At 39.4% G+C, this 14,134-nt stretch overlaps 1 protein-coding gene across 3 annotated transcripts in view; it reads right to left on the bottom strand.

Annotated features, from left to right (window-relative positions):
• Positions 1-5,385: 5,385 nt before the first annotated feature.
• The window catches only part of smap2 (small ArfGAP2), a 16,471-nt gene continuing 7,722 nt past the window's right edge, over positions 5,386-14,134 (bottom strand). The window contains exons 2-9 of one of the 3 annotated variants that reach the window (XM_063899194.1): positions 11,870-12,003; positions 11,029-11,193; positions 10,792-10,851; positions 10,367-10,424; positions 10,082-10,239; positions 9,327-9,504; positions 8,637-9,190; positions 5,386-8,551 (exon numbers count right to left, since the gene is read on the bottom strand). In XM_063899194.1, coding sequence (XP_063755264.1) covers positions 8,426-8,551; positions 8,637-9,190; positions 9,327-9,504; positions 10,082-10,239; positions 10,367-10,424; positions 10,792-10,851; positions 11,029-11,193; positions 11,870-12,003 — 1,433 coding nt within the window. In that variant the 3' untranslated portion in view covers positions 5,386-8,425. Of the gene's footprint in view, positions 8,552-8,636; positions 9,194-9,326; positions 9,505-10,081; positions 10,240-10,366; positions 10,425-10,791; positions 10,852-11,028; positions 11,194-11,869; positions 12,004-14,134 lie in introns of all 3 variants that reach the window. The other 2 variants (XM_063899193.1, XM_063899195.1) reach the window with 2 other exon arrangements.

The following is a 14,134-nucleotide window of genomic DNA, read 5'->3' on the forward strand; positions in this document are numbered from 1 at the left end:
CACACACACACACACACACACACACACACACACACACACACACACACACACACATATACCCATGTGCATCCGTGCAGGAACACATATAGGTGCAAATACCTAATCGCCATATCTCTCACTACGTCCATAATCACACACACACTGATCAGTATTTTAGTTGAGCAAATCTAACTTGAAGTAGACTTAATTTACCAGAACATGTAGCATTTTACACCGTCCCATTTTCAACATTTCCTTCCATGACTCAGCAATTCTGCATTCCAAGGTTTCTGTAACACGACTCATCCCAGGGCCATCCCAATGCCAGTTTCTAAACTCTCTATGCCAAACTAAGGAAAAAAAACACTTTATTTTTTAAAACCAAAGCAATTGTAATGTTGTTATGATAACTATAAGTCGTAGGTGAACTAGTATACAATATAAAGTATGGATATGTAGCAGAGTCGATGACTTAGATGTAATGCAAAAAAAACACACACATTCTACACACACGAGCTGAGAACGGCAGGCCACACACACACACACACACACACACACACACACACACACACACACACACACACACACACACACACACACACACACACACACACACACACACACACACACACACACACACACACACACACACACACCTAGGCAACAGGCTTGGATTTTCACATAATGGCTATTATGTGAAGTAGCAACACTGCTATTCTATAATTTTCACAGGGCAGAGTTTATATATAGATATAAATATATCATATATATATAAATAGATAGTTAAATACTTATTTGTGTTTATGTATGTATGGGCTGCATTCTGCATGTTTGCTTGCAACCTTTTAGAGACATTTTACAATGCTTAAATATTTTTGATTTAGCTTGCCTCGGCCAATGTAACAGGAGCCGCTTTATTTTGCAATCCGTCCTGAGAAGAGAGCACTGAGTTAGTGAGGAGGGTGGTGGCAATCTGCAGAAGACGAGAACAAATTATTCAGCCAGCTACCCATTCACTGATGAACAACATTTCTGATCCTGCTTTCATCTTCAAAGGAAAGGACTGTTGCACAGCACAGGGAATTCTGAGAAATGTGTCCAGCTTTAGTCTGGGGTTCTTGTGTACCACATCTAGGGATGCCACACTCTCTGTATACCAGCACCCAGACTTGTCTTAACTTCTTGTTGATTTTGATGTCACCTTTTCCTAGTTGATAAAGAGAAGGTGGTGAGCACACAGAGCTGGTAACAACAAACCCTTCCCCTCTTCGGTACCCCCTCTCTGTCAAACTAACTGTTACTAAACCTGTTGTAAATGTGTAAACACATCCATTTTTGGGGGGATATCTGACTGTTTACACCAGTGTTCATTTTCCAGCAGGTTGATTGTTTACCTGCCATGTATGCCGGGTTCATTTGTTTATTTATTTGATTTTTATTTGGTCAAACTACAGTGTACATCTTTGAATCTTTGAATTGAATGCCAGCATGGACATGTAACAGGTCAGTTTTCCACAGATTTTTCCCTTAAATCTGAGCAAAAGGATAATGTTTTCTTGTAAAACATTGAATTGCTGAAATTGAAGGAATTCTTATTGTGTATGTAGGTATAGTTAACGACGTTTCTAAAGCCAACCTTTAGTAAGTTTTAATCAGAATCTGATGGGGTACATTTAAGCATTTGTAAAAGCAAATCATTTTAAATGGTTCTAATTTAAGGCTAATGGAAAATAAACCAAGAGTATCAATTTCACATTGATTTCAGAATAGCCACAGGCTCTTAATATATAAAAAATGTATGTATTTTGTTGAAAACATCTAAACATTTGCTTATTAGATATATTCGAAATAACTAAAAATGACTTTGATCTAAGTATTGATTTGTTTTTATTTCCATTAGAAAAAAATAGAAGTACAAGTCTGACCTGGTTCAGTTCAAAGGTGCATTGGTTAAGTCTTTATTGATGAGAAGCAGGTAAAACTGAGCTGCTGGTGTTTACTGTTTCTTTAAACTTTTCATCATTCCCTTCAGTGTTTTTTCAATCTGTCTGTTTTCGGGACCAACACTAACTCTTGTGTATGGATACGTTTTTAAGTAGTGTTAAGGAAGATGATTGTCCCAGTTTACAGGCTACTAAAAGCTTGTGCGTGTTTTACAAGCTCACATTTAGTTTTATCACCACCATATGTTCTATCAGCTGCTAAGAACTGCTCACTCCTCTCTTTCTGCATAAAGGGGAACCCAGCGCTCGCTGAACTTTGGATAAAGGGATCTCTGCCAATCTTTAATTATTTTGGGAGGAGGATGAAGTTAATTTTCTGACGCTCCCTCCATGTACACAACAAAAAAGTCTGGGTTCCACCTTCTGCAGCTAGTCCGTGCTGGAGCTATAACTGTGTGTTCATTAATGATTTGATGTACCTTTTTAAATTTGTATGTATTTATTTTTCTGAATGACTGTCAAGATGTAAAAATGAGGAGTTATACTCGTGGTTTTTGCACACATTCTCTTCAGTGTGAACAAAACAGCTTTGTTGGTGAGATATAAAATACATTTAAAGAATATTTAAAAAACCTGAAATACATTTATAGACATGGATAACTTTCCTCAATGTTATGTTATTGGCAAACTATTTAAAAGTGTTTTTTTCCCATGAAATGTCCAGTACTTTGGAGCTTAAAGGAGAATTTATATTTCCATTTGACATATATTGACTAGCCCTGCATCTGGAAGTTTAATTATCCTTGAAGGAGACTTTTACAGAGAGCATTGCCCAAATGTGTCCAAATCTTTTGATTCCTGCAACCAAAAGGACATTTTTCATACTGCCTTTCTTCAAAGTGTAGTTTGAGTGTGTGTCTTTCAATAAGGTGCATTTATTGTATTGCGTGATGCTTCATAATAAGCAGCAAAATCTGATTGACAGATTTGAAATGTGTACATATTTATTAAAAAGCCACTTGTTGACTCAAGTTATGGACAACAGTGAGGAGAATTTAAGGATCAGGGTTTTCAGATATGAACATTAACACCTAGATTAGAGCTGTTATGGTATCACATGATTAACATGCATCGTCTCATCACGTTTGACTTATGTTGACAACTTAAGGGAGTTTAAAAACGTAGCATAAAGAGGGTTAACTATGGCAGGGCAGAGTATTAGCAGGTTGTAAGGGAGTATTCAACTTCTGTAAATGTGAAAGTAGATGCATGCAGGCAGGTTGCAATATTGATGGAATAATCAAAGTGTCCATTACAGACATTTAAAGAAGTTCATTGGAAATGGCGTGGCGCATGTAGAGCTTGATGAAGATGTGTTTCAGATAATGGTAAAGATAGTATTAGCTCAATTTAGACCTTATCTAGCTCATATAGGGTGTGAATGTAAAGACTGTAATGTAGTGTACACCCATGATACGCTTGCTTATTTTCATGTAAACCCACAACTTTTGTCGTGTGCAAAACTTTTCTAATGTATCTTCAATCAACCTGAATTGTCTCTTGAGTGCAATGTTCGGAAATGTATTTTATTTTTGTAAGGAGAGCGGTATTATTCAGAAGAGGACAGAGAGAGTCAGAGAGGCATAAACCTGCTTTTTGCGAAAATGAGGGCTTGTTCCGTTTACAATGGCCTTATTTTGTGTAGGAGACATTGCTTCACTATTGTAGCACACAACTGAAAGTATTGACAAATGTATTTTGCTTGAAATATTGTACCGAAGTTATATATGTGTATATGTATAGTTTTATGAATGTATTTCTTAATCCTTACACCAGAAATGAGTGTAATTTTTTTGTCATCTTGTTTGCTATACTGTCTCTTTGAGGACTTTCCAGGGAACTCGCCTGCATTGGTTCAGGCTGCCCCTACTTCTACTGTACTGTATACTCTGTCCTATTCTTTGTGTGTTCATCTTATAAGAACAGCTCTGTGGTTGAAACAAGCATGAATTCTGCGTGGCGAAATGCACTTTTATTTATTTAAAATGCCACGATGGATTTAAAACAGAAAGGATTGCTATTCCCCTTGTAACTGAAACTCGATTTATCTGTCAAGCTGATGGAGTTATAATTTTTGTGCTTTGAACCTGAAAATGTTTGCCGCATGATCAACAATTTTCTTGTATTTAATCTTTATGATGGTATAATTATAACTATGATAATGACACACGATGAGGAAGTCTATTAGACCCAGTACAATGTTAATTAATTGCGATGCAAAAAGAAAATGCTGTATCTTCAAGTAGCATGGTCTTAACCTTCCACTTTCTGAAATACTGCAATAACCATTTGGCTGTAGCCTCCACTTCTGGCCTCAGCCTTTTTTCACTCATTAGTGTAAGGTTGTGGGAACCTCAGGCCAAATTTGTATCAGCTCACAACAATAACAAATACCATCTTAAAGTCGGATCACAATTTCAAGCACTAGAAGCAATGGACACCCAACTGAGCATGCAATGCATTGTGAATCATTTTCTGGAAGACGCCATGAGAAACAAATTAGTTATTTTTTTCCTTCTTTACTTTTCTAATGAAGCATGCATTCCAAAAATCTGTTTACAGATGTAGCAACAGTCAACGAGACATTACTGCTGAGCTGATGGGCAAATGGTTTTGTCTTCATCCACGTTTATAAATGTTGTTGATCACAGCACAAGTCTCCAAGTAGCCATTCTCTCCTTTTTTGGATGTTTGTCAAACTATATTAAGGCCACTGTAGCTCCCCACGCCAGTATCAAGACAACCTTAATCTTGTAAAGCCCAGCAAAGCACATTTTGAACTTCCAAAACATAGGGAAACCTTTGAACAGCTTTGACTAGATTTAATGGAGCCAAGCACATACAGTAAATAGATCAGCAGGAAATAAATCTAAAGCTGGTGCAAAACATTCAGCGCAGTCAAATTGGATTATGGGTGATGCTAGATGATCGGTTGTCTTTTCTAAACCGGCCTTAACCTTTCCACCGAGGAGCGTTCAGAGTGCATTTTAAAGGGCAACGCATAGCTGACTGAAAGGATACTTATGAAGAGGAAAAAGGGAGCTGTAATTTTATACCTGTGCTTTGTAAATGTTTTCTATGTGCAGTATTTGATAATGTAAAACTGGTATTTTTGTGGTTTGTACGCTGCAGAATTGATTACTAAGGTGCACGTAGTTTTGTAAGAAAATAAAATCAGAGGAGAAAAAAAAATTATTTCTGAATCAGAAGCCTGTATTGCATGCCCTTTGACATCTGGACGCAAGGTCAATAAAGTTTATTTGAATCACAAATTTTTGTCAGGTGTGTAATTTAAAATATTCTGATTAAAAGTGTTTGTTTTTCTCAATCTGCCTCAATTTATAAATAAGACTTATTAAGACAATTAGGTCAAACTGATCATCTCTGAAATTTCAACCATATATATAATTTAATCAAAACAATATTTATTTTTGATATTTTTCACAGACAAGTATCATATGTTACATATTCTCAAATGAAAGTGATTATCGAATCAAAAAAGGGCAAAGCATGTGAAAACGATCCAGAACTAATATACAGTACATGTTTATCAATCGTGTTTTGGGGACTTAATATACAGAAAATACACAATATCTTGATTAACAAGTACATAAAAAGATACATTCCTTTATTTGCTCTTATTTCACAGAAAATATACCAGACAAAAGAAGGAACTGAAGCATACTAAAGTTAAAGGATTACAAATAAGAAAGCTCAAGTAGCCCACAGGAATGTATTTTTACTGCTTTTCCAGAAACTTCTCTGACAGATATGCTGTTACATGGCAGAGACGACACAAGTCGTATGGTGATATTGCTCTGAGCAGAGAAAGTGACTGCTGCTGCTGTCACACGGTTGCCTCAACTGCCACCAAATGAGCTAAAATTGAAATAAATGCCTGGAGGGAATAGACAAAATTCTGAGATTTTAAAGGCTGTACTGCTTTTTTTTATTGGCAGCACTTAATTTGAATCTTGTTATACAAGTATGTTCATTTAATTCTCTTTAAGCTCCTACCTCTCACACTAGAAGCAATTCTGTGCTTCTACATTGAAAAACAGAAGGAAATTATTTACACAAATGGCTTCATGCAAGGGTTAGCATTATAAGAATGAACATAACAGCAAGGACATAGAGATGGCTTGTGTAGAAGTGAGTTGACAGGCTGTGGTCGTACAATCACTTCTTCGCTTCACACTCCCTCGAGTGACCTGAAAATGTGTCATCCTGGTCACAGTTTGATCCTAATTGGACGGCAGGACATTAAAACTTAGTTGGAATCCAACAATTGACTAAAAACAGACAGGACGCTGTTGACCACAGAACATTCAGAAAACACAAGTGTACATTGCTTGACGGTAGGATATCAAAAACAAACAGACCCCATTAATACTGGGGTGCGTATTAAAAAGGAGTCAAGTACAGTTGTGAGACATTCAAGACGCACATTCTTTTAAACATTTTGTTGGTCTTGGTCGAAGCCGATCGTACATGTAGAGAGAAACATTCAGAGAGACACATTCAGATATCTTGAAAAACATACAATCAGAGTTAGATAAACATTTTCCTCATGCAATTCAGTGGAAGAATCTGAAACATGATCTGTACCTTGGTTGTCTTTTGTCTCTGTCCATCACCTCTCTCAATTTGTCTCTTATATAAAGACATTCAACAACTTTTGAGGCCTCTATTGTACAAGGTAGATTAACTTGAGGTGTGCGCGTGTTACTTTACATGCATGCGAGTGACTTTAAGTGTCCCACCCTGTGTGAGGAAATAGCACAGTGAATTGATATGCCCAGATATTCATTGATTGACAGCAGGTTTGACCAAACATACTGTACTGTTAAAGGATTGCTGACTGATGTTCTACTTATCACTAGTTAATGGCTACAGATGTAACAAAGCATTGCAACACTATACAACCATAATAAAGCTAGCGTTGATCTTTGGTCTCCCAAAATCCAATTTAGGACTTTAGACAATGAAGTCGAGTTTATGTATTCTCAAAGAAGCCCTCTTTAAATAGAGTAGAAGACATCATAAAAAGGGCTTTAGGTTTTATAGCTGCTTTAACTTGTGAGACAAACAATCTAAAAACCTACATTTTAATATTGTAGGACGACTTGAGTGTTTAGGAAGGGGATACAATGTTTTTTGAAAGATATAACAAATGTGTTTCTTCTTATGCAAAGCCAAGCTAATTCATTAATGTTTATTTTCCCCTCCATTTGCAGCTTGAGGGGTGATAAAATAAAAGATAGCGTAGCCTAGCTTGGCTTGATTCTTTTCTAGTAAGAACAGGTTATCTAGTTTTAATCCATTTGTTACCGCACATTGAAAATCTTTACCCCTGTGCGCTTGAAAGCTTTCTACTTTCTCCTTTGCAAAATGGGTTGCAGCTAAAGCTAAGCTAATTGTTGGGTTCTGCTGTAGATTATTTGTTGTTATTTGTTATTACAAAGTTAAAACAATAGTTTGACATTTTGGTTTGACATTACCTGAACGCTTATACACTTCCTGCCCAAAAGCTAGCTTAGAAAATCAATACCATGTATGAAGCTAACCACAGCAGCCAATTAGCTTGAGACACAAAGACTGGAAACATGGCTATTCTCTATCTTTTAAAAGGTTTAAGGCAAAATCTGCTTACCAGTACATATAAAGCTCCCTGTTTAACATGTTATATCTTATTTGTTTAATACTTAAAAAGTCAAAGTCTTTAGCTAAAGCCATGATTGTTGTTCCCCTGTCTCTAGTCTTTAGGCTAAGCTAATATAAGCTAACCAGCTGCTGGGTAGCTTCATATTTGCTGCACAGACATAACAGAGCTATTGATCTGCTCGATTCACTCACAGCAAAAAGAGGCAACTAGGCTCATTCCAATAAAAGCAAACTATTTACCAAATTAAACAAAATTCAAGCACATCAACCAATGGTTTTAAGTTATGTAAGTTTTGCATTTACTTCCGAGTCTGATCAATTAAAACTGTAAAATAAAACCTGTTCTTTTAAGTCGTGCAGTTGGTTAACAGACACCCACCAATAGCTGATTTGAACAACGCTTGCACAAAGCATACAGACTACAAAAAACAATGTCTAGTCCTAACCAGTTAACCTTGAACCCTGTTTTCTTGGACATCATACCAAAGTGTTCTGAAGGCAAGAATGGGAATATGCAAAACATGGCCATGAATGGCAGAGAGAATAGGAAGCATGGGCAGAGAGGAGAGAGAAAGAGGTAGTAGTGGTTTTCTAAACCTTCAGCTTTTTCACACCTGTCTCCATCTCCTCCCACTTTTCCTTCTTCTTCCTCTTCTTCTACTTCTTCCCCCTTTCATTAGAAAATTTCTCCTGGAAAGTCTGATCCGAAGGTTCCTACAACTCAGTCCCCCCCTTTTCTGTGGGTTATTGGCGTGAAATCACATGTTTGATAGATGAGATCATTTCCAAACATGAGCCGTCATGTGCACTGAGCTTTGAGTTGTCGAGCCTCCCATTTGTTGACTGCTGTATCCTATCATGCCATTGGTGTTGCAGACATTCATACCGGCCATATGCTGAGTCATCTATAAGCCACAAAAACAAATTGTATTATTACCAGAACATTTGCAACCTTGAAAGGAATTTAGTACAAAACATTTACACACACACCTGGGTAAAGTTCCACTGTAGCTGATGAGCTTGTTGCACTCCGTACACCTGCTGTTGAGGTAAACCTCCAACTTGCTGCTGACCCATCCTTCCATTCTGCTGCTGTCCCATCCTCCCATTCTGCTGTCCCATCATCCCATTCTGCTGCTGTCCCATCATCCCATTCTGCTGCTGTCCCATCATCCCATTCTGCTGCTGTCCCATCATCCCATTCTGTTGATGTCCCACAATGCTATTTGGCTGCTGCCCCATCATCCCATTCTGCTGCTGTACCATCATTGCGCTTTGCTGTCCCATCACGCCCTGGGTCATCCCTGTCATGTAAGGTGACGCCATAGCGCCACTAGGCTGTGCCATGACACCCTGAGCACCCATTAAGCCATTCTGCTGTCCCATCATGCTGCTTTGTTGAACTCCACTCATGGCGCTCTGTTGCTGTCCCATCATGGCCATCTGTGATGTCATCATTGGGCCTCCCATTCCACCTGCCTGGGCTAAAGAGTGGTACGATCCATATGGGTGTGTCGGGTATCCCATTTGGTTCATGTACAAGCCTGCTGACAGTAATCACAGAGAGAAAGCAAAAATGTTGGCATTGGTGAGCAATCCATTATCAGAATTCTATAATACCTTTGATATCAAAATAAGACCAAGGAGACAACAATCTAAAAACTGTTTTCCAGTTCTTACCATGAGAAGACATACTGCCATGAACTGATGGAGTGGAGGCGTACAGGGAGAGAATCGAGTCCTTGGACAGTTTCTTGACAGCGCCCCCCTCTGCTTTTGCTGTACGATCCAGGAACAGACTGAGGTTTTCAGGCACAGAGGCAGTTACTCTGCTCTGGGGCATGGAGCAGGAAACAGGCTGGAGAGGGAGGGTGACAGTGTGGTGGGAATAGAGAGACAGAGAGAAGGTAGGAGGAAGTTATCATCAACAGTGTAAGGGTGAAATAACAATTTCTGTGTAAACATTATCTCGCAAACTGAGAACATGTCTAGTCTAGATTAGTGGGTTTCCATTGTAACCTCTTACAAAAAAGAAATGCCACCAAAGAAGCTTGGGAATTAAAAAAGGGTTGAGACTGTTTCCTCCGAAAAAGAAGCAAGTTTGCCTCAAAGCTTGCAGGTACATCTATGTATGTATATCTATACCTTACATGTTAAAGAGTGTTCTCTCTGTCATGGAGTGGGAGGGTGCAGGGGCATGATTAAAATAAGGCCAAAAGTCCATATTCATTATCAATGTAGAGCAGGTATTTTCACAACCTTAGTTCATGCTTTTGGGACCATGAATATCTGTACAAAATGTTATGGCAATCCATCCAAGAGTGATGGAAATGTTTCAGTATGGACCAAATGACAGACCGACTTTGCCATCCCCTAGAGGCACGCCACTAGCAAAAGCATTAGGGATTCGGTGAAAAGTATGTGCAGTGTGTTACCGTGTTTCTTTTAGAGGAAGCAGTGGCTGGTGCTGGCAGAGAGCTGAAGAGATCTAGTGCAGAGTGTGCCAGAGGTGGTTTGGACCCCGCTGGGCTCCCATTACTGTCTGAAACACATCCTCGACCATTAGACACTGCAGGACTTGGAGCAGGGGCATCTAAAAAAGGGTAGATGGAAGTATGGGTATGATTATTAAAGATTAGTATTTCTTTCTATCTATCTCTTTTTCTCCTGTCAGTTCTGAAAATGGGTGTTAGTGTGTGCATATGTGTGAGCTGCATTACCTAATCCAAGCAGATCTGTGACAGCCTGGGTATTTGTCTTGGGGCTGACGTCTTTTTTCTGTCACAACAGAGAAAGTCGATGCAAGTAATGCAATATGTCTGCCTGGAAAAAATGAGCTTGAATCAAGAGTCCCTGGTGGTGAAATGACCTTCCTGCTATTTTCTGACCAGCAAAATGGCTCCAAATCTCCCTCTACTGGCTAAAGATTTTTATCCTCAAGATTTACTTCCTGTTGTGTCACCTTCTCCTAACACACTAACACGCTCTTAACTTTTTCTTAAGCTCCTAATCTTCCTCTCCTAGCACTCACTAGCTCAATTGAATGCTGCACTCTCTCCATTTACTCCAGATAAGAGCATCAGCTTAATGTTAAAAATCTAACAACATCGAGACAAGGTCAGTTATCTATCAATGCTGCACTCACCAATTTCATCTTCTCAAACACAACTGGTTCCTTGGGTATATTGTCGCAGCTCTTTTCTTTCTGTACACAGAAACAAATGGTTTTGTTTAGCAAACAGACACTAAAGGTGGAATGGCCTTGCTCAAGAGTATTGCAATGGGGGTAGATTATGAGGGAAGAGGCAAAAAGGTACGTATTTCATTGATCCTGTCGAAGGCACAGAGCACAGAGCTTTTTTCTGTCTGTGAGTGAACTCACCCTTAGCATCTGGATGTCAATGACCTTATCGATGTACTTCTTCTTTTCATACTTGTCCCTAATGAACATCTCTGCAGACTGGTCTGACTCTGGGCGCTGGAAACACTCAGGTAAGAAAGCCTCGTAGAGACGTCTGGCTTTGGCGTTTCCCATCTCCTGAACACACTGATGACATCAAAACACAGAAAACATTCTTGTATTTTTTTTATCTCTCTTATATAGAACATATATACATGTACATATAAGGTTTCATTACTAGTGCTTGTTATGGAGTCCTGCTTATAAACATGTGTGAGTTCTTGTTGTTGATCGAGATAAAAGAGAAAAAAGAATGCTGACTATAGAAACACTTCCACAATAGGGAGATTAATGCTGACTGTCTGGCCCATCAGACCCAGGGAAGATGAGCTGCATACTGATGAGAAAGTGTCTACTTCCTCTACTGTATGTAAGCATGCAAGTATAGCATTTAAAAAGCCCCGACACACACAGCTAAAGCCACCAGAAATATTTGTTTATTCTAAAATGGTTGTTTATCTGCTGTCAGAAAGAGACAAATGTGAAAATATTCTTACATTTCTCTTTAAAATTCTGCCAACCAGTGCCTCTAAAACAAACCATTTAACACCTTACATATATCCTATTTATTTGAAGCATCTAATATTGTCATGGAAGGGCTTACATTAGAGTTAGTTGAATGTCCTATGTGTCTCATACAGATGCCTTTGGATGCCTTGTTTGTCAGTATGAGACATTGAGGGGCATGAAAATGTGTCTGTGTTTGTCAGACATTAATATAAAGAGAATCTCTCTGTTTGTATCTGTAAGTATGACCTCTGACCTGGACCTGCTCCTGTGTCCACTGATCCAGATTGACAGACTTGACCTTGGAGATGTGGACCCCCAGGTTTCGATGTATACCAGCACAGCGGATACAGATGAAGATGCCCAAATTCCAGGACGACCATCTTGGACCTGGCAGAGAGAGTGAGGTAATATTTAGAGAAAACAGTCTTTAGAGGAGGCTGATAAAGTAATTGGGCGGCAGAACAAGAACTAACAAAAGCGATGAAGATGCAGAATGAGTCTAGAAATATAACAGACAGGTAGAGTAAGCAGGCTAAAGGATTGGATGCAGGATGATGAGAAACACTCTGATTAATTTAAGTCCAATTATAGAGAGACAAGCCTGAAATTCAATAATTAGTTTGAATTCAGCTGGGACTCGGCTAATCCAGTGTAAGTCATGAGATGTCCTGACACATAATGCGATCCAATGAGAGTTAGCCTACATATCTAAGACTGAGAGGGAGGGAGTAGAAAGTAACAGAAACACACACACACACACACACACACACACACACACACACACACACACACACACACACACACACACACACACACACACACACACACACACACACACACACACACACACACACACACACTCCGGATACCTGCAGGGATGATTACTCATATGGTCATGAGCCTGTGTGTGTGGGTGTGTGTAATCTAAGTGGGCCATTTTGTCTATATTGCTGCCATTTCTGTCTTAACAGTTACATTTTAGTGCCCCATATTCACCCCCATGTTTTTAGAGGTTTAAACTGTATATCATGTTTGTCTGTGCTTTGCTGTCCAGACAACTCAGAAAGGGGGGGGGGGATAAAAACAACACTGTCAGGCTATTTTCCTGCTGCAATTATGCAAGCGTCCTCTTCAGAGAATACAGTCAGCTTCAAAGAGAATACTGCTGCTTCTCTCCCCGTCTCTCCTTACATCTCACTCTCCTCTGGCCCCTCCTCCTCTTCTCTTTCGTCCATCTCTTCCTGCTCCCCCTCCCTGGATGAACCCAGCCACCCTCTGCCTCATCGCCATTATGAGTCCTTGCTCGCAACCTTGCTACCAGTTGATGCACTGTGGCCTTTACACCACTAGATGGAAGAGCAGCTTGCAATTTGGATTACTCATCGGACTCTCCTGTCAACCAAAGTCACCGTTCAGTGTTATGGAAAGGCCATTCTATGCAAATGAAAGAGGAAGTTGAATTTAAGAAGAGAAAACATGCAAAACCTTTCTCTTGATGGCAGCTGTGGAAACACTGTGTCTGGGTGCAGAGTCAAATAATAGCTTCTTGTCTTGGTTGCATCCTGCACTTTAAAGGCTAAAAGGGTTATTATGTTTGAAGCATTAGAAGGCTTTCATAGGCCTTGTTCTGCATTTTCTGATTTACAGAGCTTGCAGACTACAAATTAGTTAAAGGGAAGACATCAAGGGACAATAATGCAAACATACGTAGAGAAAGCAAGCAGTAACAGAGGGTCAGCAGACAGACAAAGTATGTCCATCACCCTGAGCGTCTGGCTGCAGCATTAGCTGTCACAGCGGCTAATCACAGTAGCATTACTCTGCAAAGCCTGCTCAGTCACTGAAAACATTGGCACTGACAGATAGAAAGACTCAGATTGGCAATTGTGTTAAACTCCCTGCGTGCTGGAATTACTTGGAATTTGTCCTCTTCATCTTTATTCTAATGCTCCGCTGTGTCCTAGCCGCCATTTCTTATCTGTTTCATTCACAAATGCTTCCTCCCTCCTCCTCTCCCCTGTCTGTCCATATCTCTCTCTCGCAGTCCAAATTCTTCCTTTCTGATACTTTCACCACCCTCACTTTTTGGGGTTTCGACCAATTGCTGCCACTTTTTAGTTTTGCATTTGTACTAGCTTTTTATCTCTTTTAAGCCAGACAAGTGGCATGACTCTAGTGTTGGCAAAGTTGGTCTAGTGCTTTGGTCCAGACTGAAGTATCTCAACAGCTTATTGGATTTGGTTCAAATATCCATGGTGCCCAGAGAATGAATGCTATTGAAATGGATCATCCCCTTCCTTTTCCCCCTAGCACCATGAGTTGACATTTTGGGCTAATAGTGAAATAGCTTGACAACTATTTGATGACCTGCCCTTAAATCTTGGTGAATATGTTCATAGTTTGTACACAATTTATCCTAGGGAATTTGAAGGTTGACCTTTGTGGATTTGACTGTAAAGTCCCATAAACAAATGGATGGAATGGCATGAAATTACACACTGCCGTATTTTACATTCCG

Source organism: Eleginops maclovinus, chromosome 13, assembly GCF_036324505.1.
Source record: "Eleginops maclovinus isolate JMC-PN-2008 ecotype Puerto Natales chromosome 13, JC_Emac_rtc_rv5, whole genome shotgun sequence".
Lineage (NCBI taxonomy): Eukaryota > Metazoa > Chordata > Actinopteri > Perciformes > Eleginopidae > Eleginops > Eleginops maclovinus.